Source organism: Tupaia chinensis, unplaced genomic scaffold (assembly GCF_000334495.1).
Source record: "Tupaia chinensis unplaced genomic scaffold, TupChi_1.0 Scaffold000028_1, whole genome shotgun sequence".
Classification (NCBI taxonomy): domain Eukaryota; kingdom Metazoa; phylum Chordata; class Mammalia; order Scandentia; family Tupaiidae; genus Tupaia; species Tupaia belangeri.
In genome coordinates, this window is record NW_006159458.1 from 1,460,402 (window position 1) to 1,487,261 (window position 26,860).

At 37.1% G+C, this 26,860-nt stretch overlaps 2 protein-coding genes across 3 annotated transcripts in view; one reads left to right on the forward strand and one right to left on the reverse strand.

Annotated features, from left to right (window-relative positions):
* Positions 1 to 10,447, forward strand: part of ERGIC2 (ERGIC and golgi 2) — a 44,049-nt gene extending 33,602 nt beyond the window's left edge. The window contains exons 9-14 of one of the 2 annotated variants that reach the window (XM_006140249.3): positions 1,589 to 1,644; positions 2,492 to 2,590; positions 6,085 to 6,182; positions 8,067 to 8,229; positions 10,044 to 10,126; positions 10,299 to 10,447. In XM_006140249.3, the coding sequence (XP_006140311.1) occupies positions 1,589 to 1,644; positions 2,492 to 2,590; positions 6,085 to 6,182; positions 8,067 to 8,229; positions 10,044 to 10,126; positions 10,299 to 10,361 (562 nt within the window). In that variant the 3' untranslated portion in view covers positions 10,362 to 10,447. The remainder of the gene's footprint in view (positions 1 to 1,588; positions 1,645 to 2,491; positions 2,591 to 6,084; positions 6,183 to 8,066; positions 8,230 to 10,043; positions 10,127 to 10,298) is intronic. The other variant, XM_006140250.3, reaches the window with a different exon arrangement.
* Positions 10,448 to 18,474: 8,027 nt separating this feature from the next.
* Positions 18,475 to 26,860, reverse strand: part of FAR2 (fatty acyl-CoA reductase 2) — a 77,811-nt gene continuing 69,425 nt past the window's right edge. The window contains exons 10-11 of the mRNA XM_027770933.1: positions 20,940 to 21,067; positions 18,475 to 19,436 (exon numbers count right to left, since the gene is read on the reverse strand). Coding sequence (XP_027626734.1) covers positions 19,274 to 19,436; positions 20,940 to 21,067 — 291 coding nt within the window. The 3' untranslated portion in view covers positions 18,475 to 19,273. The remainder of the gene's footprint in view (positions 19,437 to 20,939; positions 21,068 to 26,860) is intronic.

A 26,860-nucleotide genomic window follows, 5' to 3' on the forward strand; every position in this document is an offset into this window, starting at 1 on the left:
GCTCCCTTAACCGCCAGGGCAAAGGGCTAGCCTTTCAAATGTACTTATCAAGCACAGTATGATCATTTTTGATCAAATTTGGCTGTAGAACATTGTGCTTGTGTATTGACACTGTAACTGTGTTAAAAGGATACATTATGTTGATATTAAGAAGGTAAACACTCATCACAGTATTCTCAACTCATAAAAAGGAAATGACCAAACGAATTAGAAAATTTAAAATATAATATCTAGATATAATAGAATCTCTTTATAGAAATAAAAATATGGAAATGAGGTTGCAATTAAAGTTTCTAAATGTTTCATTGGTTAGCCAAGTAAGGAAAGCTAGGCATTGGTAAGTTAATGAAATTGCATTTAAACGTAGTTACAGAAATGTATTCAGAGTAAATAATTTTACCTTAGATACCTAGTGAGAAAAGTGCTCCAGTGTCTGAGGTTAGAGAAGTCCAAGGAACACAAATATAGTACAAGTTAAACTAGAATCTGTTAAGATATGTTACAACTGTGTTATAACTGATGGTGCTAATGTGTATAGTAGAAAAAGATCTACTTTTCAGTGCTTGTGAAAATGTAAGCTCTTTAAAGCCTTTTGTTTTTCACTGTATCAGCAGTACTGTGCAGAAAACAGTTCAATTTATCAGGTATTTTGAGCTAGTAGTGTCAATGGTGAACTTCATTTGCTCTCATGAACTTAAATATTGTCATTTTCATTAATTTTTGTTAGAAATAAAAGCTGAATTTTTAAAAACATTTTTACCATAGTTTTTTCATGCACTCACCAGAGAGAAAAGACAGAGCAAGAAAAAGAGAAAGTGAAAAAGCACTCATTAGAGGAGACGGCCATGCTGCAATCTCTTCTCTGTTCTCCACTCGGGATTTTGAGTACACATGTACATGTGCCCGGCATGATTTTTAGACCGCCTAGTCAGGACTCAAACCATACAGTCAACCATGTGGGATCCAGCTGCCTTTTTATCTCCATGCACCTGCTGGCCCAAAACACTGAGTATTTTAGTATTTTATCTTGGGCATGCACGCACATGTGCCCAGTGTGAGTTTAAGCCACCAAGTCCTGGACTTGAACTACGGTCAACTAGATGGGAGTCCAGCATCATAGCCATTACGCCAGCTGCTGGGGATTTGACCAATTTTAAAAGTAGGTGAACTAACTCTAAACCTCAAGTGAGCAAAATTAATCACCCTACAAAATACCTCACTAAAAAAGGTATTAACAAAGGATTGCAAAAACAAACAAACAAACAAAACAAAACAAAAAACTAGTTGGCTGTTGAATTTCATCAATAATAAATTTGTAGAAAATTTTCTCATTATTCAACTAAATATGTATTACCCTTGATTTTGCATCTTGGCCCATAAAACCTGAAATATTTACTATCTGGCTCTTTGCCACCTCGCCTATCTCACTGCTGAAATGAGCAGACCTGTCTGCCCAATCATGGGCCAAATATATTCATATGTTCGTTTGTTCTAAGAACAATTAGATAGCTTGGTGAAAATCCACTTTCTTATATTAATTAGTTAGATACCTAAATGTTACTACTTTAGTATTTTTTCCTCTTTTCAGGGCAATTCCACATCCTCGTGGTCACGCACACCTGGCAGCACTCGTCAACCATGACTGTAAGTACTTTTGGGTATTATTTTCAATGAAGAAGTTCGTTAAAATAAAAAGTTTTCCCTTGTTTTCTTAGTGTAGGTGTGAGGTAGGGCTTTCAAAGTGAGCAGTTTTGAGAACAGATATTCATCCAAAGGAGAAAATTAATATACTTATTGATTAATCCATTTTCTCTTGCCTTTATGCTACCTATGATTCTACTCAGTTATGACAGAGGAATTGCTCAGCTTAGAGAGGAAAAAGCCTTAGAGGTGTTTTGTATCACTTTATACACATTTCTGCTTAATCTTTGGATAATGAAGAGAATGTGTTTGAAATTTATTTTAATTTATAGCTCTCGAAGTATGAATATATGTTGGTATGGTGTAATGATTGTTTTAAGGCTTTTTAAAGTATACTTTAGTGGACAGAACAAGCAATAACTTCTATAAAAATCAGTTTGGTCACAGACAGCAGTGATTATTGAAAATACATCTTACTAGTTTCAATATTTGTCTACACGGACATCATCTCGGTTCTAACAACACAGTCCTGTTATTCTATGATGATCTGAACCAGTAACAACATTTTTTTGGCTATCTGAATTAGATGTGATATTATTTCTTTATAGTTCATTTGTATGTATTTATGACATCTGATATATGGCATTTATAAGAATTTACTTATTCAGATATATTTAATTCCAATATATTTGTGTGCCTTTTCCTCAAAAAAAAAAAGGTAGTTTAAAATACTCTATTATTATACTTGCAAGTTTTAGATATTTCCATTTGAGAATAGGTAAGAATGTAAACCAGTCTATAACATGTACTTTTAAATAATACTTAGTTGTTTTTATTTTTTTCCTCTTAGCTTACAACTTTTCTCACAGAATAGATCATTTGTCTTTTGGCGAGCTCGTTCCAGGAATTATTAATCCTTTAGATGGAACCGAAAAAATTGCTGTAGATCGTAAGTCTTTAATAGTTACTTTTTGGAGTATATGTGTAGGAAATTGTTCTTATAACCTTAACATTAATAATTTTTAAAAAGAATTATTTATTTAATTTTATTCACTTATTTTAATTTTGGCCAGAGGAGACACAGAGAGAGAGAGAGAGAGAGAGAGAAAGAGAGGGAAAGTGAGAAAGCAAGCCAACAGGTCTAGGAATTGAACCTTGGTTAGCCATGTGGGAGTGTACAGATCCTTAACTACCATGCCACCTGCTGGTTGTTATGAATAATTTTTAATAATCCACTTACTAACTCCTTTGTAAAGATAGTCTTTAAGTGGCCGATGAATGCGTGGAGAGAATTTGTCCTAGGATGAAATGTGAATATTAAGCAGTGAGCCATCGAGGCCCAGTTGCAGTAGCAACAGGTAGCACCAGCACTTGGAAGGTCCGGGGCTGTGTAGGAGGCAAGGGCTCAGCTCCTAGCTGAACATGCTGGGTGCAGTTGTGTGTTCCTGTAATCTTGACTTATTGGGAGGCTCCAGCAGGAGGAGCATGACACAGTGAGACCCTATAAAAATACCTACTCTGTGTCTTTCCTTGTCTCCCTCCTCTCTTCTCCCTCTCTTCCCCTCTTTCTCATTAAAAAAAAAAAAAAAAAAAAGTGAGCCATGGAACAGAGCAAAGAAATGAGAGTTGAAGTTATGCAGGAGAAAGAGTTTAAAACACTCTAAATAAACAAATAAGACATAAATGTACTTTTCCATATGTTCCAAAGAAAGAACAAAAGAAAGTTTTAACATTATAGGAAATTTTTTTCCTTTGGATAGACTTAATGTTTTAAAATGCATATGTATCATTTTACAAAACTCTCTGGAGAATTTTATAAACATCAGAGACCTAGAGTTATTCCCGAATGGCTTGTTTATTAACATAGTCAGGAGTAGTACATTATAGACCCAGCCACATAATGATCAGATACATTAAAAATGTTTTTATGTTAGAAAAGTTGACTTAGATTCGTGAGTACTTTATGTTTCACTTAAGGAAACTTGAATGTTCTGTGTTTGGAAACATTTTGAGAGGGACCAGCAAATGGTATAATGGTAATGGCATTGGACTCTCACATAGTCAACCGCAGTTTGAGTCCCAGACCATGCGTCCATGCCCAAAATCCCAAGAAGAGAACGAAGAAGGGATTGAAGAGTGGCCATCCTCAGGGCGGTGATGTCTCACTTTCTGTGTTTCGGTCTCTGTGGTAGCAGACACCCGATAGCAAAAATCTTTCTTAAAAAGAAAATAAATAAACACATAAAAGAAACATTCTGAGAATTAGAAACTTTATTCAGTATAATCTCATCTCATCTAGTACACTCTTACTATTTAAGAGATACTCGTTTGAAAACATGTTGGTGGGGCCGGCAAGTGGCATGGTGGTTAAGGGCGCTGGACTCCCATGTGGCGGACCACGGTTCAAGTCTCGGACCTGGTGACTTGCTTTCTCACTTCCTCTCTCTCTCTCTATCTCTCTCTGATCAAACTGAAAAGGAATAATGATAATAATAAATAAAGTTAAATAAAAATAATTCTTTTAAAAAAAAAAAAAGAAAACATGTTGATCAGTTTTTACTTCAAGATGTTAAAATGAACTACAGATTTTTGTACAGAAACTCTTCTGTATATAAAGAGTTTAATTTTCAGAAGGCTGTGGACCAGCTCCATACTGCAGTGGTTAAGTCTAGGGATAGGGAGGTGGGTCCCAGGAGGCCAACCACAATTTGAATCTCTGCCCTAGTGGCTTGAAGAAGCTACTGGGAACGTAAGTATGTATGCTTAAAAACTAAAGTTGGATTCCCACTAAGCTTGCTGTTGCTTTATAGAAAGATTTTCTCTTGTTAAATAGTCTATTTCCCTAAACTAGTTCTTCTTAAATTAATTTGATCTATATGAGAATCACTTGGTTCTCTGTGAAAAGTGCATCTTCCTGGGCAACTGACCTCTTGAATTAGATTTTCTGGAGTAATTGTCTAGGGTTTTCATTTGATGGAAGGACCCCAGGTGGTTCTTTAAAAATTTGAAAGCTATTCCAATAAGTAATTTTAAATTATTTTATTCACACACAGTTTTCAAAGACAATTACCATGTTGTGTGAAGTACATCTATTTTTTGGTTAGATATTATGAACCTCATTGCTTTTCTTGTGGAATCTATAGATAGAGGTATCTGTGGGACCAGCAATTAGCGTAATGGTTATGTCGCTGGACTCTCATGTAGTCTACCGCAGTTCGAGTCCTGGACCTGGTGGCTTAAACGCAGGCTGGGTGTGTGTGCGTTTGTGCCCAAGATCCCAAGAGGAGAATGGAGGAGAAGGGATTGTGGCGTGGCCATCCCCCCTGGGGGGTGATTTCTCTCTTTCTGTCTCTCTGTCTTGCTGATGAGCACATGTGCCCTATGGCAAAAACATCTCTGGGGGAAAAAAAAGAAGTATCTAATTCTAAATTTTTTAGAATGTAACCTATATTGGGACTAGCAGGTGGTGTGGTGGTTAAGGCGCTGGACACTCCTATATGGCCAACCACAGTTCAAGTCCTGGACCTGGTGGCTTGCTTTCTCACTTTCCTTCTTTCTCTTTCTCTCTTGCTTTCTCTCTGGTCAAATTAAAATAAAACAAATAAATAAATAACATTAAATAAATAAGTCTTTTAAAAAATGTAACTTATCTTAAATGTAACCATTTAAAATTGATTAGTAAATGGCAATAATCGTGCAGTAACCCCAAGCCATCATCAAGTAGATATTTTAGTTATCTTCCTGCTGTGATAGCAGTATTTATCCATAGTCTGACTAATATAATTTATTAGTATATCTTAAGCTATACTTAGTAAAAGCTGTGACTGTGTTTTGTAATGGCTACTCCATTTTAATTTAATTTTATTCTTAATGGCTTCTGTACTGTAGAGAAATGGTATTTTTATTTTTTCCACATTTCTTAAAAGGATGATAGTAGGGCTAGCAGGTGGCATGATGGTAAAGGTGTTGGACTCCCACATGGCCAGCCATGATTCAAGTCCCAGACCCGGCAGCTTACTTTCTCACTTTCCCCCTCTCCCTCCCTCCATTTCTCTCTCCCTGACTCTCTGTCTCTCTGGTTGAGAGAATTAGAAAATTAAAAATACATTAATAGATAAATACATTAATAGATAAAATAATTTTTAAAAGGATGATAGTGGTTATAAGGGATAGCAGACCAAGTCAGTTGTTAATCATTTTTAAAATCTAATATGTATATGGGTGCCTATTTCACGCTTATTGAGATCGTGTTTTACAAAATGTATTTTACTAACTTTCATTAGTTCTTTGTTTTAAAATTGCCTTTTTGTTGAACTTTGTATACGTAACATTACGTGTGCGACATTCCATTTCAGGGTAATCATATTTAGTAGAGGAAGGATATATTTGGCACTAGTTTTGTTGTTACTAGATTGATGAAAAAACACTTTTTTTAAATTTCAGACAACCAGATGTTCCAATATTTTATTACAGTTGTGCCAACTAAACTACATACATATAAAATTTCAGCTGATACCCATCAGTTTTCTGTGACAGAACGGGTAAGTTAATTCTGACAAAATGATTCTTTTTAAAAAGCATTTTAAAGTCTCTCTGCTAGTAGATAAGGTTCACCATGTGGCAGTCTAGTGCCTCCATCACCACACTGCATGCTGGCCCCAATAATTGTAGAATTTTATGCGTTCTTAGGAGAGTAGGTATTGAAGATTTTTGAGGTGAAGTATCATGTGTCCATAACTCATCAGACAGTTTAGGAGATAACCAGGTGTATATAAATGTGTACCCACACATATATATACAGAAGCTAGATAAATGTATACAATTGTGCTTCCATCATTTCTGTAAGGGGGATATCATTTCGTACCTGTCGGATGGAAAATACCTGAAAAGTAGTGTAACCCCCTGGGACTCTTGGGAAGCTTTGGGTCAGGCAGACACACATGCATTGCCCTGTGAATGCAAACTGGCATCTCTGTGGAAGGGAGTTTGGCAGTGTCTGCCAAATGGCATTTACTCTTTGACCTAGCAGTTCTTATAGAAATCAGTTCTAAAGGTACAGTGGGAAAAATACGTTATGGGGCTATTTATCGTGTTATTTGTAATATTAATAACAGAAGACTAGAAAGAACCCAAATAATAAATCTATACAATGGAGGAAAATGGAGGAATGAGGAAGATCTCCATCTACTGATAAGAGTTATCTCTAGGGTGTATTTTTAAATGACTAAATTAAATCAAAAAGAAAAAAATACAATAGGATCTCAAAGCATTTGACTTCCAAAAAATATTACTAGAGGGTACATACCTTACCAGGGGTATATATAGAGAGGGAGAAAGCACCCCAGTGGGGTATGGTCATGCTGCAGTCCCTTCTCCTCCATCTTTCCATCCCATTGACATTTTGCAAACACATGCACAGTGCCTGGTGTGTTTTTCAAGTCACCCTGGCCAGGATTCAAACCAGCCAGCCATGTGGGATCTGGCTCCCTTAACCCCTGGACTGCAAAGGTGGCCTACATTTGGCCTTCAGGATGTCTGTGCTGATAGGGTGGCTAAAATAGTTGTGTTTCACTTAAAAAAAAAATAGGGGAATCAGCTGGTAAAATGCAGGATTGAGAGCAGGAGAGGAGGAGAGGGAGAAGTGACTTACATTGCTCCTAGAACCCAAAGTGCATCATTATTTGTTTTTTGTTACATACATACCTGCTAAAACAAATTTTATCTTTAGAGATGGTAACAATATATTTATAACTTGGACGTGATATTCAGTATTTCAGAGCTTTAAAATGAAGTCACTTCATGGGAAATTTGCCCAGTGGCTTATAATGTTTTATTGTGCTAATAATAGGGGAATGGGTTTTGTAATGCCCCACATAAAATTGTTTTAATTTCCCATGGTAATAATTAACCTCATTATTTGCATTCCTAAAGATAAAAGCATTATCTTTTCTTCCTATATTATATCTCATAGAGTTTGATTAACAACAGAAAGTGAAATTGTTTTAAAATCTCATCATTTAGGTGATAAGAAGTAAATGTAATTATTTTGTGACTTCTTAGCAAAGAAGTTTTATAAAAAGTATGTCAAAATATCATCTTAGTTTTATCGATTTGTTCAATTAGGGCCATGGCATACAGTTGTAAGCTCTAGAGCTCAGGAGAAAACTTACATGTGTGGGTTCCTTTTGAGAAAATGAGAAAGAACAATGCTGTTCTTTTGGTAGTTAGAAAAACTAACCACATAAAGAATGCACAGTATCTTGTTTGTCTCTGAAGAGCTTAGGCTAGTAGGAAAATGTATACAGAAATTTGGGTGCCCTTCTCTAGGGCCGTAGAGCAGAATAGTAAGTGTATGCAAGTAACCAAGTGACGTGAATTCTGTTTCTCCCTCCTGACTTCCTCCCTTTGTTTCTCTTTCCTTTTAGGAACGTATTATTAACCATGCTGCAGGCAGCCATGGGGTCTCTGGGATATTTATGAAGTATGATCTCAGTTCTCTTATGGTGACGGTTACTGAGGAGCACATGCCATTCTGGCAGTTTTTTGTAAGACTCTGTGGTATTGTTGGAGGAATCTTTTCAACAACAGGTTAACATTCCTTTCCTTTTTCTCTAATTTCTTTTCTTTTCTTTTTTTTCTTTTTTTTTTTGAGAGGTTTTTGCTTGCAGGGCATGTGCACTCGCCAGAAAGACAGAGACAGAAAAGCGAGAAATCACCCCCCAGGAGGGGGATGGCCATGCTGCAATCCCTAATTCTCCATTCTCCTCTTGGGATCTTGGGCATGCACACACGTGTGTGCGCCCAGCATGAGTTTAAGCCTCCGGGTCTGGGACTCAAACCACGATCAACTACATGGGAATCCAGTGACATAGCCCTTATGCCAACTGCTGGTCTCTTCTCTAATTTCTAAGTGTTGCTTATACTTAAAATAAAATCCTTCTACTTAAAATGGCAAGAATTATATACATTCTTATGTTTTGATATTAAAGGACTTTTTCTTTAATATTTAATTCCAAAGTTTCAAAATTATACTAACCATTAAACATAACTAAATTTACTGCATTCATTAATGTAATGAGGTCATATGGTGATCTAGAAAGATTGTGGGTGTTAACAGCAGACAGAACTAGACTGAATCCAAGTTTTGCCCCTTACAATATATAGCCTTGGGTAAGTCACCTATCTTTTCTTTTCTTTTGTTTTCATTTTTTTTTTTTTTTAAGAGAGTTTTGCTGTAGGGGGCGCATGCATTCACTAGAGAGATACAAAGTGAGAAATCACTGCCCCAGGGGGGATGGCCATCTGCAATCCCTTCTCCATTTTCCCCTCAGGATCTCAGGCACATATGTCCAGTGTGAGTTTTAAGCCACTGGTTCTGGGACTTGAACTGTGATCAACTGTGTGGGAGTCCAGCAACATAATCATTACACTGTCTGCTGGTCCCCAGTCACCTATCTTTTCTAGAAGTGTTTTCTCATCTGTAAAAATGAGAATAATCATGTCTAACTGGCCTATGTGCTATAGTAGTAAACGAGAAACTGCCTAGAAGTAGACAATGCATGCAGATTTCCTTTTACAGTATTTTTAATTGTATAGTATATAAAATCATATCCTGTTGTACTTTGAATATACGAAATTTTTTGTTCAATATTGTTTTTATGATTTTGACCTGAGATTCTGAAATTCCCTCAAAGATTAAAAATGGTATGAAAATTTGAGAGTTAAGTGTAATAAATTAAAGAAAGGAAATGGTTTCATCTTCAACTTCAGCCACTATTCTATATTATATGTAGCTGAGTAGTTTATATACTTAGAATCTTAGTTCTTGAATGAATAGTTTCTTATGTTAAAAAAATCATTTAGATTCATTTAAATTTTTGTTGTGGGTGTCATTTATTTTCAAAATGGAGTATGAAAATCTCGAGGGATCAGCAGAAGGCATGGTGATTATGTTGCTGAACTCCCAGATGGTCCACCATAGTTGGAGTTCCAGACCCGGTGGCTTGAAACTCACAAAAGGCATGTGTCTTGTGCCCAAAATCCTGAGAGAAGAATGGAGGGAGAGGGATTCCTGTGGCCATCCCCTCTGGAAGATGATTTCTCGCTTTGTGTGTCTCTGGCAAGTGTACATACCCTATAGCAAAAATCTCTCTCAAAAAGAAAAAAGAAAGAAAGAAAATATTAAGAAGATTGTGTTGAGTCATCAATTGGCCTTGTGATTTTGGAAAGAAATTAACTTGTTACAAATTTTAATTATCTTATTTTTAACCATGGATGTGAATAATGCAAATTGCTATATTTCTTTCCTTAATCTATTCTATTATAGTTAGTTGGATTTTTATTCTTCTGTAACAATTTAGGAAATAATTTAATTAAAGGGATGAACTTATTGTGTATTACAGGCATGTTACATGGAATTGGAAAATTTATAGTCGAAATAATTTGCTGCCGTTTCAGACTCGGATCCTACAAGCCTGTCAATTCTGTAAGTGGCACAGTGTAAATGGTGCTGACCGCTGAGGCACAGTATCACTGTTAAGTCTAAGTAGAGCTTTTGGTGCCTAGAAGGAATTGCCCAATACAAAGCTTTGTGTTTAGGGGAGGTAGTATAAGGAATAGAATTCATGCTTTTTTTTTCCCTGCTTTTTCTCCCATAGGTCCCCTTTGAGGATGGCCACACAGACAACCACTTACCTCTTTTAGAAAATAATACACATTAGCACCTCCTGAGTGAAGGAGAAGAACTTTTTGCCTGAGACATAAAACCTTTTTTAATAATAAAATATTGTGCAATATATTCAAAGAAAAAGAAGTATGAATGAGAAGCAGCAAACACTTATTTTAAAGAGAGAAAAAAGGAAAAAAAAATCCCAAACTGAAGTCCTGTACATGTTGTGTCTGTTACAAATGTCCTAGAAGAAATTATGCAGCTAATCAGTGAATACGCCCACCCGGAGTATTGCTTTGAAGATGACTGATACTTTCACAGCAAATGGGCCTTATTGAAGTCAGACCTTGCTTCTTGGTAACAAAAAGCCTGAAGAAAAGAAGTAAACCCACATCTAAAGAAAAAGGCATTGATAAGTGCAAATGTTTGCGTCCTTTTGTTTTTAAAAGATATGTCAGAATAAAGTATGTAAAACATAATGGAAAACTAGTCTAGACTTTAAAAAATTGTGATCAGGTCACATTGTTAATAAAGAAAAACAGGGACTAATCCCTATGTTATAGCCATATTAATGCTAAGCCATATTGATAAGACTGTTTATCCAATAATTTGGTCTTTTGAAGGTAACTGCTTTTCTTTGAATATTGGTTACTGAATTTTCTATCTGTTCAAGATAGTCTTAGAAGACTAGGGTGAAATCTCACAGCAGCAGGTACATGGGTGCTATGATATGTAACAGAGGTGCCATTCACAAATTGCAGAGCAGAGACTTATACAGGGAGAAGAAAGCACATTTTTTAAAAAGATGCTAAATTTCCTAATTGATCATTATATTGGTATACTTTTGGGGGCATGAGGAAGTAATAAAAGATCCACTACAGATGAAAAAATGATCTGTTTGTGAAATAGTAAGAGGAAAAGTAAAATATTTTATACATGTGGTAAGTGGGAAACAGGGTAGCTTTAGATAAAATGAAATGTGAGGTAAATTTTAAACTTGACAAGATGTCACATATGAGAGGTGCCATATTAAACAATGTCCATTAAACTATAAAACTGGATTATGAAAGTAATTTTGCATTCAGGATATCCTGAATGTGAGTATTCTGTTGTTAGATTGTATTTTTCTAACTTTCTTACTGTTTAAGGATTGGATTCTTACATACAAGATATACAACAAATTAAAATAATTAGAGGAAGCTATCACTCAGGTGCCATTAAAAACCGTATTTGGAATATGTGTGCCAACTTCAGTTTTCCTCTTATAATGCTTAATGATGGCAGAATCATCATCGGGGGCAGGTGGTGTAGTGGTTAAGGCACTGGACTCCCAGATGGCCAACCGTGGTTTGAATCCCGGACATGGTAGCTTGGGAATCATGCCTGGTACGTGTGTGTGTGCCCAGAATCTCCAGAGGAGAATGGGGGAGAAGGGATTGCGGCATGGCCATCTCCCCTTGGGTGATTTCTCACTTTCCCCTCACTGTCTCTGCCTCTGGTAAGCATATGAACCCTATTGACAAAAAGCATAAAAATAAAATCATCATCGACTACTTTCCAAAGTTGAAATCATTTAGGGAAATGAGGAAACAAAATTCTAGGTAAGTAACCAGATTAAAAGAATAGAGTTAAATGGTTTTAGAGGATGAGAGGTCATAAGTTACAGCTTTTCAAGTGTATTGTTTTTGGAAAGATTAAAAAATACTTAAGAAAAGGATACACAATATAGTGGAGAAAATGAGAAATAGTGACAGATCTACCGTTCAGTAAAGTTCCTGTAAAATGCTATCTTACAGAAAATAACAAGCATCATTGTTTAAAAATATACATTATAATTAAGAGGTATGAAATTAACTGGCTAACATAAATGATATGCCTTGAAAGATTTTTTTTTAAATTGCCAAAGGGTGCATGTGCTCACCAAAGAAAGAAAGAAAGAAAGAAAGAAAGAAAGAAAGAAAGAAAGGAGAGGAAGGAAGGAAGGACTGAAGGGAGGGAGGGAGGGAGGGAGAAAGCGGGAGGGAGAAAGCATCCTTAGTGTGGTCACACCAGTCCCTTCTCCATTTCTCCCTTCTGTTTGGATTTGGGGTATTCAAGCATGTACACATGCCTGGGGTGTTTTTCAAGCCACCAGCACCAGGGCAGTCAGGGATCTGACCCCTGAAACCACTGTGCTACATGGCTGTTCCTCCGTAAAAGATTTTTGAATCCAGAAATTTATCAATTATGAATGAGCCTTCTTTGGGCTTTTAATTTCTGCTCTTCAGATGATATTCCCCACAAAGTTGGGCTAGGAAGTAATAGAACATCTCTTAAAAGGAATTTGAAGGGAATTAATAGTTTGGCTATTTTTGACTTTCTGTTGGTCCTCTGAATTTGTCGGAAGATTCAATAAAGTTTCAGGGTATATATATATTTTTTTTTTAATGGGAGAAAAAACAGTATTGATGTTTCTTTCAGTTAAGATTGTAACAGTTAAGTATTTTTTTAAAGTATTTAAAAATTATTTTAGTACTTATATATGATGTCTAATGGTTCCTGTGTTTTCCAAGTGCCATCTGTCCCATTAAAATTGAACTATGAAAGGAATTACTGTAAAGCAAAATTCTGCTTTGCCATTGATTTCCATTTTAAAAATTGAAAAATGCTTCCATTTGAAATTTCTCAGATAGGTTAGAATTTTGGCAGTGAAAGTGTTAAGATTCTCACCAGCTCTTTGAATGATGAAGGGACATTTGTAAGTGTTAGGACTGTTAGCTTTTGGCCTCCTCAAGTGTTTCTTTTCCATTGTGGAGAGCACTTTACTGACCTGCCTATTAATATAATTTCCCTAAGCCTTTATTACTCTTACTAATTCTCTTTTTCATTTTATTAGGGTACTAATATCTGTCTATCTATCTAGTTATTCCATCCTACATATTTTAAATGGCAGAGGCCTGAAATTATATGAAATTGAATTTTTTAAGCTTTGTTTGCATATATTAGCCTATAAAGATTACTAAATATTCAGGTGAATAATTCACTGCTACAGTGTTTTGTGTACTTTAGACCACTTAGATAAAGCTTAACTCCAGGGACCAGCAGGTGACATGGTGGACTGGACTCCCACATGACTGACCATGGTTCAAGTCCGGATTCTGGTGGCTTGAAAATCACACCAGGCACATGTGTGTATGTGCCTAAAATCCCAGGAGAAGAATGGATTGTGGTGGGGCCACCCACTCTAGGGATTGATTTCTCACTTCACCTCTCACTGTCTCTCTCTGGCAAGCCCACGTCCTCTGTGACCAAAAAAAAAAAAAAAAAAAAACCAGATTTTAATTAGAATTATAAGACTTCTTCTAAGTCTCAGCTTAGGTGATTGAGACGCTTTTTTCATACCTTTTTAGATAGAAAGCATTGAATTTGTATAATCATTTAATACAAATAAAATTGTAATCTTTACTACTATCTTTTCAATTCATAAAGGAATAAGCAAGAACTTTTAATTTTTTAAATAGTATTGTAGAGATATACTATGCTTTCTATTTCTTTACGTCTTGAGTTGGTAATTCAAGTACTAAAAAGTAAATTTATGTGCAGCTTTTCTGCTTCAGACTGAGTTTATACTTGAGTTCAAGAGACGTAATTTTGACTATTTAAAAATTACTTAAACCTGGGAACCAGTGGTTAGCGTAATGGCTATGTCGCTGGACTCCCACGTAGTCGACCGTGGTTTGCGTCCTAGACCTGGTGGCTTAAACTCACGCCGGGTGCGTGTGCGTGCGTGCCCAAGATCCCGAGAGGAGAATGGAGGAGAAGGGATTGCGGCGTGACCATCCCCCCCCCGGGGGATGATTTCTCGCTTTCTCTCTGTCTCTCTCTGTCTGTCTGGTGAGCGCACACGCCCTGTAGCAAAAACCTCTCAAAAAAAAAATAATTAATTTAAAAAAATTACTTTAACCCATGTCTTGGGACCTTTAGTATCTTAGCATGCACACTATCCCAGTAGCTCCGCTCCTGTTTTAAGCACTCACTGAACTTCAGTATGCCAGAGTGAGTCACCCTTTTTGACGCTGCCATCCAAACAGGTTAACCTTTGTTTACTGTCTTACAGTATGTCTGGTCAGGACCTAACTATTCCCTTTTTGTGACTGTGTAATCAAAGTATAGTTTCTCCCTTTCTGAAATATTTCTGTGGTAATGAAATTACTTTGTATTTTTAAGAGTAGAAAACAAAGTACCTTGGAATTTTTTGATTTTTCAGTTTTTAAATTTTTATTTTTAAAAAGAGAAAAGAACCTGAGACATTAATTTAATGGCTCAACCACAAACATTTGGACTCCAAATAAAATGACAAATATAAAACTATTTCCTGTCCTTTTAATCCTGGTAGGAAATTAAGATCATGTATCTCCCAGTAAACCTCAGTTTCTCGTATTTAAACTTCTTTTGTCATAGAAGAAAATGACAGGAATCTTTTAAAAATCATTTTATTTTTAATTTTATTTATTGTTATTTTTTTAATTTGTCCAGAGAGAGAAGGTGAAAAGGTAAGCTGCCAGGCTGGGACTTGAACCATGTTCAACCATGTGAGAGTCCAGTGTCCTAGCCACCATGCCACCTGCCATTCTAACAGGAATCTTTAAATACAACTTAAATTTGCTTTTCCTCCAGATGGAGGTAAGTTCTATATGAGTTTGGATTTTTTTTATATTTTCCATATTAAAAATGAAAATTGAAAGTGTTACTCATGTAGGTCTGCAAACCTGTAAATAAAGATTAATCAGAGAAATATTTTAGTTTTGTTTTAGCAACTCCAGATAATATTGGATGTCTAACAGAAAATTAGTTAACTCTTCTACATATCATAACTCATATTCTATTTTATGTAATTACGATAAAAAGAAGGTGCAAGGGAAATCACATTAATTAAAGGTATATATTAAACAGACCTTCAGCAACACTTACATATGTGTAACAAATGCTTCATAAGCTTTTTGTATTCTATTTTCAGGCAGTTGGGACTTCTTGTACCATATTTACCTTTAAGGTGACTTTCTAGAATTGATCCAAGTTGCCGAATCTCATCTTTCTCTCCCCATTTACAGTTCCAGGTTGGGATCAATTTTTTGAATAAAATAGGGACACACTTAAAATGTGTATCATAAAAGATGTTTCTGGCTGTTTAAACTTAAGATGTTTAAGTTTCCAGTTAAGCATCCTTTTTTGGCACTATCTATGCTTCTCAGGGTACCTTCAGTTACATCTTTTTTTTTTTTTTTTTAATAAATGACCAGAGTGTTTATGCACCCACTGGAGAGAGAGTAAGAGAGAAAGGGAGACGGAGAACCCCCCCTCCCCAGGACATGGTCATGCCACAGTCCCTTCCATTTTCCATCCTGTTGAGATTTTGGGCATACCTGCACATGCACCTGGTATGGTTTTTATGGCACAGGGACCAGGATTTGAACCGTGATTGGCCCTGTGGGATTGTGCTTCCCTAACCATTAGGCCACAGGGCCAACCCCAACCAATTACATCTTAAAACCACCAATTGCTTGTCTTTGTTCATTTTTTAAAATGTAATCTAGGCAGTTAGCATTTTTCCATATCTTTGTGGGCATATGTGCAACCATACCTTTTTCCGATAAGCAGTTCTGACATTATTAAGAATAGAAGTTCTAGAAAAGTAGTTGTGTTGAACTTTGCATGTGATTCCTGTGAAATCTGAAAATAATTGTTTTTGGAAACTTCAGGCGAATTGACTTATTTTTATATTTATTGTAAGATAATACACTACTTGGGTATTAGACCAGTCTGTTTTCCATGAGGTTCTAAATTAGTTACTTAAATGAGGTATTAACTGGAGGTGATGATATGATTAGATTTATATGAAATTGTAGAAAGTATTTTTGTAAATTTGTGCCCATCTACCTCAACTTTTTCTAGTATTACTTGCCTTGGGCAATGGTCGTCTCCAAGTCTGTAATATTTACTATCGTACTAGGTGTCTTGTGGGTGTAGACTCTAGGAATTACCAAAATCCCCCCGCCAAGGTTGCCAGAAGGGCACATTAGCTTGCAAGAGAGAGGAGAGAGTGAGAGAGACTCTCTCCCACTGAAACAACATGGTCCATTTGTTTCTAAAGTCGCTGGGTCCAGAACTCGAACCTTGCATTCAGCCATATCGAATCCTGCTGCCCTTACCACCATGGCATGAGTTGGCCCAACACTTCTCTTTTATTTATTTATTTATCACTGTAGGGTATGTGCGCTTACCGGAGGAGGTGGGGAGAGTGAGAAATCAGAACCCCACTGGGGGCTGAGCAGAGATGACCATGCCACAATCCTCTCTTCCATTCCCATTTTGAGATTTTGGATACACGTATACACACCTGGTGTGTATTTCAAGCCTCTGAATCTGGGATTTGAACCTCTTAGTTGACCGTGTGGAATCTAGCCACCTTAACCACCATGCAACTGACTGGGCCTCAACACTTCTTTTTCAATGTTGATACCTCTTTGTACTTCCCATCTCCTTCCCCCCTAAAGTGAGAGGGTCTTTCTCATGGCATTCCCATAGTTGTTAATTTGGTCTGGATGTGACTAAACACAAGGAGACTTCAGAAGGTCATGGAAAATGGAGTTAAAGTATAAGTTTATTTTGCTGTAAGAATTTTTTGAAATCCATGCATAATTTGTTCTTGATATGCACTTTCCATGAACTTTTTGAAGACACCCCCCACATCGGTGAATTTCTTCTGTACAGATACCGCAACAGAATTTTATTCATGTCATTTCTCTGATACCGCAGGTAGAACAGTTAGGTAAATGTAATGGTACTAGCAGTGTGAGAAAAAGTGAAGCGCTATATACTAAACAGCTATTTTTCATTTGATTTGGTTGGAAGAATTTTTTGGATTTTCTTTTTTCCCATAGGTGGGGTGAGGTGGGGTGGGGAAATCTGTAGTAGTCAACAGACAAGCAATACCACAAGAGAGGGGAATGTTTAATTCAAATTTTTATTTAATCAAAAGTCAATGTGAATACTTGGTCAGTGGAGTTACTGAATTGGCGAAACAGCAGTAATCAAAAGAATAAATTCTTAGAACCATTAGTTTTAATTCAGTCCCATTGAGCTATATCTTGATTTCATATTTTTATGCTATCTATAGTTTGTATTTTAATTGATATAACAAAAGTATCATAGACATCTCAAAGTAAAGGTTGCAAAGTGCCTTATTTCAGCGCTGGGTGGTCTGCCATGAAAAGTCATTCTCAGAAGTTAGATGAGAATGGGAAACACATTGCTCAGAACAGCTCCCCCCCACATCCTGTAGAGAGCTCAGGTAACATGAGGCCATGTACTCCCCCAGGCCTGTGCCCCTCAGCTGCCCGAGTGTGCCTTTCTGAGTGTTTTGAAGTATTCTAGAAAGTGAGCATAAGACTAACTGCCATTCTTCATAGACAGTTTACACCTACATCATTTATAAGTAGTCCTGTGGTGATTATTTTTAACTGCTTAGGTCCCAAATACCATATTAAATATTTCATGTTTTTAACATAGAGAAGTTCTACAATCCAACATGCTCTCATCTCTGAAGTTTGAGGAAAGTTGGGATAACATTTATATTATTAGTATAGAAATTTGAGAATATAGTTTTTACTAATTTGTTTGCATTATACATAATATATTTTTTTTAAATAACAAAACCTCAGTGCAGAGTCATTAAATAAAGTTACTCACTTTCCTGTTGTATATTGCACAGGTACAATTGTGCAATTGGAATGATCAAGTTCCAATCTGGTGGTCAGGGAAGAGCAGTCTTCCCACTTCATACAAAAATTAGACTAAAACTAGAATTAAAATGTTCATTTATAATTTTGCTTTCCTCAGTGGCAAAGGACTGGGTTTTTATAGGGGTCTTAAGACCTTTCCTCTTCCTATTAACCTCTGTTAATTCAGGCCTGAGTGAAATAGGCTTAGATATATATGAGTTCTAAACACGAAGGAAACACTCTGGAGAAGGCTACAGGAAAAAATTGTGATTAAAAAGAATTAGAAATCAGGACGAGCAGATAGTGTAATGGTTATGTTGCTGGACTCCCACGTAGTTGAGCATGGTTTGAGTCCTGGACCTGGTGACTTAAACTCACCAGGTGCACGTGCATGTGTGCCCAAGATCCTGAAAGAAGAAAGAAGGAGAAATCCCTCAGGGGGGTGATTTCTCACTTTATGTCTCTCTGTCTCTGGCAAGCAACGCTATAGTAGTTGTCAAATTCAGATGATGAAAAGCTATTAATCTCACTTAAAAGCATGATAAGCTAGAGTCCACAATGCAAATATTCTTTACACTCTCCTGTATATAATTATTTACACTTGTTCCTTTTTAAGGTTAAGAAGTGGATGTAGTTAAGAAAAATGGTAAATGTGAGCTCATGTTTCTAATTCCCCCACCTCTCAACCAGGACTCCACGGAACACCACAGAAATGAGAGACATTTTCAGTGAGTGATATACTTCTCTTAGAGCATATGTGAGGATGCTGAGACCCTCCTTCCTCTACTTGTCTTGATTTTAAGCCTTTCTATTGGGTATCTCAGAATGGGTCTGAACTCAGTACTGCCTCTTTAGCTTATTGTAACTTCTACAGTGTGTTCTTTCATGTTGGAGTCAAAATTAACCACCTCCAGGAGAAAAGGAAAACTAAATATAGAAAGATAGAAGTACTTCCTTATGCAAGGGCATAAAAGAGTATTAGGAAATAATCTGGAATTTGTATTCCCAGAAATATGTGGTTATAGGCTAGTTTATGACTTTCCTTCTCTCACGAAAATAAAAAGTATATAGTTAAAAAATAAGATTGATACATAACAACACAGTGGACATTAGACAGTTTGGGCATATTCCTATTCTTGAGAACCACAGTTTGCTGTTTCAGAAGTATCTCAGTTTCCAGATACACGGTGGCTGCTGAGCGTTCTTAGACCTTGAGTGTGCTGGATGCCCTAAAGTAGGAGAGGAATTTATAACAGAAGCTGACGATGAAGAACCAGACGTTCCGTGCTATCTGAGATCTTGCGATGAGGAGGCGCCAGGCGATAAGGAAGAGGACAGTGTTAAAGAGGTAGTGGATATTTCGGAGCCTGGGGAACAAACACATAACCAAAGTTAAAACAGTACCAAGTACCTCGCTACATTATGTGAAGCATAAATGTCTTTTCCTGATTGTAACCAGCAAATAATATTGGGACCAGCAGTTGGTGTAATGGCTATGTCGCTGGACTCTCATGTAGTTGACCGTGGTTCAGTCCTGGATCCAGTGGCCTAAGCCCATGCTAGGCGTATGTGCGTGCATGCATGCCCAAGATCCCGAGAGGAGATTGTAGGAGAAGGGATTGCGGCGTGGCCATGCTCCCGGGAGGGTGATTTCTCGTTTTCTGTCTATCTCTGTCTGGCGAGTGCACGCGCCCTATAGCAAAAACCTAAAAAAAAAGAAAAAAAAAAGGCAAATAATATTAAGTGTTCACAGAGTATGTGGCATGATTGATGGTCTTTGGGTTTTTGGATATTTCATTTCTAGAACATTTTTACTGAACATTTGTCATTCTACCACATGTCCCTAGTTTTTCTGTCTTATACCTCTCTCTACTTAAAGCTATTTTTCCAAGATGATTAGCAAAATCATTCATAAATATATTTTGATCATATTACCATATTATAATAAATCTTTACTGGTTCTTGTCCACCAGAGAGTAAGTTCTAAAAATTTTAGCCTGTTTGAGGTTCTTCCCTGTTTGCAATCTACTTTTCCATTCTTACCATCTCTGTACTACAAAGTCTCTGTTTCTACCAGAATTATAACAGTGTCAAAATTCCTTGACCCTCAGGGATTATGACTGAAAGAAATTTAAGGAAGTTGAAGAAATTGAAGAGTGGTTGGTTAATTTCCCAGGTTATACACCCTAATCAGGTCTTCTGCCTGTGAATATTTGTTACATTATGATGGTGTGGTAGAGGAAACAGAAACTGGGGTTGAGCTTTGGCTTCTGGAGTACCAAGACAAATTACTTGCCTTTTTTCAGACTAAGTGCCTTTTTGATAAAAATGGAGGAACAAAAACAGACTAAGTGCCTTGTAGGGATGTGGTGAATTCTAAATGAAACAGAGTATCATAAGACATGCGAGGCTTGGGGAGGGGGGTGGTTAAAAACTTCATGGAAAGTATGTATGATGAAAAACTTACATGGATTTTATTTTCTTGGGGTATCAACATAAACCTGTACTTTAATTTCATTTTTTTCACAAACTTTTTGAAGTCTATAATGTCATAAATATTAATTCTTCCCTTCCCTTTCAAATTTTATGGCTAATATAAAATAAGATATATGGCAAGTGTTCAATAAATACTGATTGATTATGCTTACCTCTCCCCACCCCTCATAAGACAGAAAGAAGGAGAGAAGGATATAGGTGTTTCTGTTGGGGTCTTAGAAGCATCCCAATGGACTCGGATCACAGGTGCTCACGGCCTTGCCCAGTGTGTTTGGGTTGGCCCAAGAACTGGACCCAGGCCTCCCATGAGACTTCAGCCTTCCAAGCAGTGATGCTGCCTATGCACCACCATGGCTAGACCTGATTATGCTTACCTTTTTAAGTGTTGCTTTGCTTCTGGGATCCCAGCCATGTCCTCTTTCAGTAAGTATTTCTTAACTCCCAAAACATAATTTTCAATGTATTCCATCCAGTTCAACTGGCGCACATCGAAGTTGAATACCTGAAAGGCAAGAGATTATGGATTGCCAGAATTGCATTGCTGGACATTTTGTCCCTTGATGAAGTTTCTTTTACGTAAATGAGTAACATTTGGGAGACGTGGTTGAACCCTTCCAAAGAAGAGATTATTTGAGCTATTACTTCAAAGGTCCTGATAATATGGATTATTATTTACATAGGAATATTTAAACGTGGACCAAGCATAAACATTAGCCATTTAAGTCTTGTGAGGAAAATTTAAGGGAATTGGCATTACTTGCTCTAGTGAAAAATTTATGATTGTTTTGATTTATTAATACATTTCAATTAAGTGAGGAATAATTTTAAAACGTAATAAAATGGGGCCAACAGGTAGTGTGGGTAGTTAAAGTGCTGGATTCCCACATGGCTGACCACAGTTCACGTCTTGGATCCAGCGGCTTGAAAATCATGCCAGGTAAGTGTGCACATGTGCCGAAAATCCCAAGAGGGGACTGGAGGAGAAGGGATTGCGGCATCTCATTCTCCTCCTCTCTGCCTCTCTCTGTCCCTCTCTGGCGAGCACAGGCACCTCATGTCAAAAAACAAAAACAAAAACAAAATAAATAAATAACCAGTAATAGAACAAAAGTTAGTAAGTAACCAAAACATAAATTATGCATTTCCGTTTTCTCTTAAAATTTGCTGTTATCCTCCTTAACTTACCATCTTTTCCTAGTATTTTATCATGACGTCATTTTATCATGACGATTAGTGTTAAGTAAGTTTCGAGAAGCAAAAGCCTTAAGGAATAGGTTAGCAGAATTTAAAGAAAAGAGGAGAGATCTGAGAGCGAGAAGGAAGAAACAGATTAATTTACTTGGGTAAAGTATTATCACAGAGAGGACATATGTTAAAAGTGACAATAAGGAAATAGGATTTAAACTTATTTTTACATGATTAAAAAATGATCTTTTTTTAGTCATGAAAAGCTAGAGTAAAGACAGATTTGAATCATTTTCAATAGAATTTTATTTTTATTTATTTATTTATTTATTTATTTATTTATTTTAAGGTTTTTGCCACATAGTGTGTGCGTTAGCCAGAGAGAAACAGAGAGCAGGAAAGTGAAAAGTCACCCCCAAGCCCCAGGGGGATGGCCACACTGCAGTCCCTTCTCTATCCTGGAATTTGGGCATGCATGCATATACTACCAGTATAATTTTCAAGTCACCACATCCAGTACTTAAACCATGATCAGCCATGTAGGAGTCCAGTGCCTTTACTGCTATGGTTCCTGCTGGCCCCACTTTCAGTAGATTTATTTCTGGTACACTTTCTTTGAAAATGATGCTGTACTGAGATAGGATTATGAGGGGCCCAGCTTTATATGGATTACAAATGGAGACAGGTTGATTTGGAAGAGAAACTGTGGGTCAGCATGGGCCAACCAAGCATCTTTTCAAAACCTCAATCCAAAGGGCTTAATTGGAGTGAGTGAGTTTCAAATATAATAGAAAAAAATAGTTTCGATTAAACTTAGGGCAATACAAATGGTTTAACAGTAGAAAGAGTGTCAAGAAGATCATAGTATTATCTCTGGATATATGTAAAATAGTAGGTACTTTTTGGAGGATTTGGATCTGAGCCCATTGAAATAATTTCAAGGAAAAGATTGCTTTAGATATCCCTGGTCCCAGTGTTTAACTGGGCGGATTTGGTTTTAGAGAATTCTACAGGGTTAATTTGGGGAGAGAGGCCTGAAAAGTGAATGTGCAATAGTATAAAAATTTCCAGTATTTATTAAGTCTTAGTAAGTGGAGTTTAGTGCTTGAGTCTTACCCTTTGGGCACCTTTTTCTCCTTGGCCATGAAGTTGTCAGGTCACTGCCCATTGAAAGCCTATTCTCAGTAGAGAGTCCCCCTCGTGTATAACGAAGGAAAATTGTTGGATTAGACTTAACTGATTAAACTTCTGGTCAGGTCTCATTAGGAAGTTTAATCTTAATTCAAATAGATGATGTACCTAGAATAGCTGGGTACAAAGTAAGCATTTGGAAAATACTTGCTGACTGTGAAGAACTAAAGTCAAATTAATTTTAATTTTTAAAGCAACAGTGGTTTGGCATATAGCAGTTTCTGCTGTCATGTGATTGTATGGAATAGATATGACCAAAGTAAACTCTTAGTTTCCTTTTTTCAGGTAGCTAGTGTTGATGGAGGCTTATGGTGTACAAAATAAAAGGCATAAACTGTCAAAAACAAAACCAAGCCAATTAAACGTTAACAATAAAGTTTACTGACTTTAAAATGGCCATACTATTTTCTGGGGATTATGCAGGTTTGTTTCATAACTTGCTTCTTTCCTTAAGAGGTCATCATTAGTTCTGTTTTCTTAAAATTGTAATTGAGTTTGACATCTTAATGACTTAGTAATTCTCTAGGACTACTTAATTCTACTTCCTTTATATGCAAATAGAAATGTTACATATTAATCACAGAAAACTGCTTAGATCTGAGAGAGAAGTAAATTTTTTTTTTTGGAGAAGTTTTTCACTATAGGGTGTGTGCGCTTGCCAGACAGATAGAGAGAGATATAGAGACAGAAAGCGAGAATTCACCCCCCAGGGGGGATGATCACGCTGCAATTCCTTCTCCTCCATTCTCCTCTCGGGATCTTGGGTACACACGCACGCACACGCGCCCGGCGTGAGTTTTAAGCCATCGGGTCCGGGACACGAACTGCAGTCGACTACGTGGGAGTCCAGCGACATAGCCATTACGCTAACTGCTGGTTCCCGAGAGAGAAGTAAATATTAATAGTTGTATTGAACATTCTGAGCATTTGCTAAACATCTGTTTAATGAATGAGCCATTTGCTGATGCATTGTCCATACTGCTTTTGGTGTTATCCTCTCAACTTTCATGAGAGAAACATGATAAGAAATAACTTTTTTAAAGTTGTTAACTGTATTTGCTTTAGAGGTATTAGCCATTATGTCTTAGTAATTGTTGGAAGCCCTTCATAGACTGTTCTAGAGTGAAATGGTAAGAAAAGATTTGCTTCTCCTGCAGTAGTTGTATACTTTCTTCTTTTGGATGAAACGTTCCATGGTGCCATATTTTCTTTTTCACTTTGTCACCAGAAAGCTCAAGAACAAATCCCTGCTTTTAACTATAGCAACTACTAAGGTGACATGCAGACATTCTGTTTTTTTTTTTTTCATTCTCATCTGTGACTTTATATTTTCATATGTATTGTACCTTGTTTGCTGTTTTATTTCTATTTTTATTATTTTTAGTGCAATTATTGCAAGATAGCTAAACCTTCATGACATTTGGAGTGTTAGTAAGGAGAGCAAGTGAGATTTATGAGTTCCAGAGAACTTGTCCAAAGGCTGGATTGCTTTTGGAAAGTTATTCTGTTACTGTTTTGTTTGGATGCTTTTCATAGGATCTCTTTATATTGTTTGCTCATTTCTATAAACAGAGGCTTTTATTTTTATACTGTTTTACATTTCTAAGTTAGATTTTCATGAGACCCTAGTCTGGAATTCCGATTCCATATGGCAAATCAGACTGCATTCTGAGTCACATCAGAATATGGCAGTTACATTTAGGACTGTTAACTCTGCGAAGATGCTTTGAAAGCATATGTTACATCCACTAGAGCTTTGATTCTTTTTCTTTTTTTCCCAACAAAATTTTAACCATTATAGGATGAAATAGTAAAGTGCCAGAGGTTAAATTAAGCTCATTTGCCACCTTTTGAATTATTTAGACAGGTAAATTCCATGAAGAAAATATAATTAGGATAATAATATGTAAAATTTGAAGCTGATTTTAAAAAGAATTTACCTTACATTTTTGTTTTTCATAAGCTGATCTGATCATTCATGCAGATTTTTTTTTTTTTGAGAGATTTTTCCTATAGGGCATGAGTGCTTGCCAGAGAGAAAGAAATTGAGAAATCCCTCCCTGTGGGGGATGGCCTTGTCACAATCCCTTCTCTTCCATTCTCCTCTTGGGATCTTGGGTATGCATGCACACGCACCAGGCATGAGTTTTAAGCTGCTGAGTCTGGGACTAGAACCATGGTCGACTATGTGGGAGTCCAGCGAAATAACCATTATGCCATCTGCTGATCCCTCATTCATGCATTTTAAAGGTTAGTGCTGGAGGGACCCACAGCGTAATGGCTGTGTTGCTGAACTCCCATGTAGTCAACGGTGGTTTGAGTTCTGGACCTGGTGACTTAAACTCATTCCAGCCATGTGTTTGTGTGCCCAAGATCCCGAGAGGAGAATGGAGAAGAAGGGATTGTGGTGTGACCATCCTCCCTGGAGGGTGCTTTCTCGATTTCTGTCTCTCGTCTCTCTGTCTCTTTCTGTCTCTATGACAAGCACACGCGCCCTGTAGCAAAAACTTCTCACAAAAAAAAAAGTTAGTGCTGGAAAAATTTTGTCTATAAACATTTCTGGAAATAGCTGTATTTAATGTCAGTTTGAGAGATACTTTAATGATTTTAGATAAAATATTTCTCTATGACACACTTGATTTGTTTAATACAACATTTATTATAGTGTTAAATTTCACAAATACCTTTATATTCCATGACATTATATAATTCTAGGCCTTGGGTTTGAATTATACTACCTTAGGCTGGTGTGCAGGAGTGAAACATTGGCTGGCAGGTGAAGTGAGGCAGCCATCTAGAATTTACTTCTCAGTGTGACTCAGTTTCCTCTACATGCTTCATAATACTCTTTTTAAAAAAATGCTTCTAAGGGGACCAACAGGTGGCGTTGTGGTTAAGGTGCTGGAATTCCCACATGGCTGACTGCGGTTCGAGTCCTGGACCTGGCGGCTTGGTTTCTAACTCTCCTTCTCTCACTCGCTGTCTTTCTCTGGCAAAACTCATGTGAATAATAAATAAATAAATAAATAAATAAAATTTTAAAAAATGCTTCTAAGTGGAAAATGTCAACTGATAGAGCAAAACCTTAAAATTGAGTTGAGAATGTTAATAATGGCATAAGGATGTTTGTGAATTCAGAATTTGCAAAGATTTTAGGACTTATCCTTTGTGACTGCCAAGAAGCTCAGGAAATAACTGGCACTGATGCTAAGCAATTAAAGTCAAGGCCTGCGTTGAGCAATGAAAGTCTGAATGTTGAAGAGAAATACTGCAGGGAGGATGATGGCCAGTCCTGATGGAGGGAGGTCTTGGATGAGCTAGAAGGCACAGGTACAGGGATTAGCTTTAAAATGATAAGACAGGGGGAACCAGCAGTTAACGTAATGGCTATGTTGCTGGACTCCCACGTAGTCGACTGCGGTTAACGTCCCGGACCCGGTGACTTAAAACTCACGCTGGGCGCGTATGCGTGCGTGCCCCAGATCCCGAGAGGGGAATGGAGGAGAAGGGATTGTGGCATGACCATCCCCCCTGGGGGGGTGATTTCTCGCTTTCTGTCTCTCTGTCTCTCTCTGTCTGGTGAGCGCACGCACCCTATAGCGAAAACCTCTAAAAAAAAAAAAAAATAAATAAATAAGACAGGGAGGCCAGCAGTTGGCATGGTGGTTAAAGTGTTAGGCTCCCCCATAGTTGACCATGGTTTAAGTCCCAAACCCAGTGGCTTGAAAATCATGCCAAGCATATGGGTGCCCAAAATCTTGAAAGGAGAATGGACAAGAAGGGCTTCCCCTTGGGAAGGTGATTTCTCACCTTTCATCTGTCTGTCTCTCTCTGGTGAGTGCATGTGCTCTAAGGCAAAAATAAAGAAAGGAACTATAGCTGGAGAAATACAGACTAATTTTGATTTGACAAAAATAGT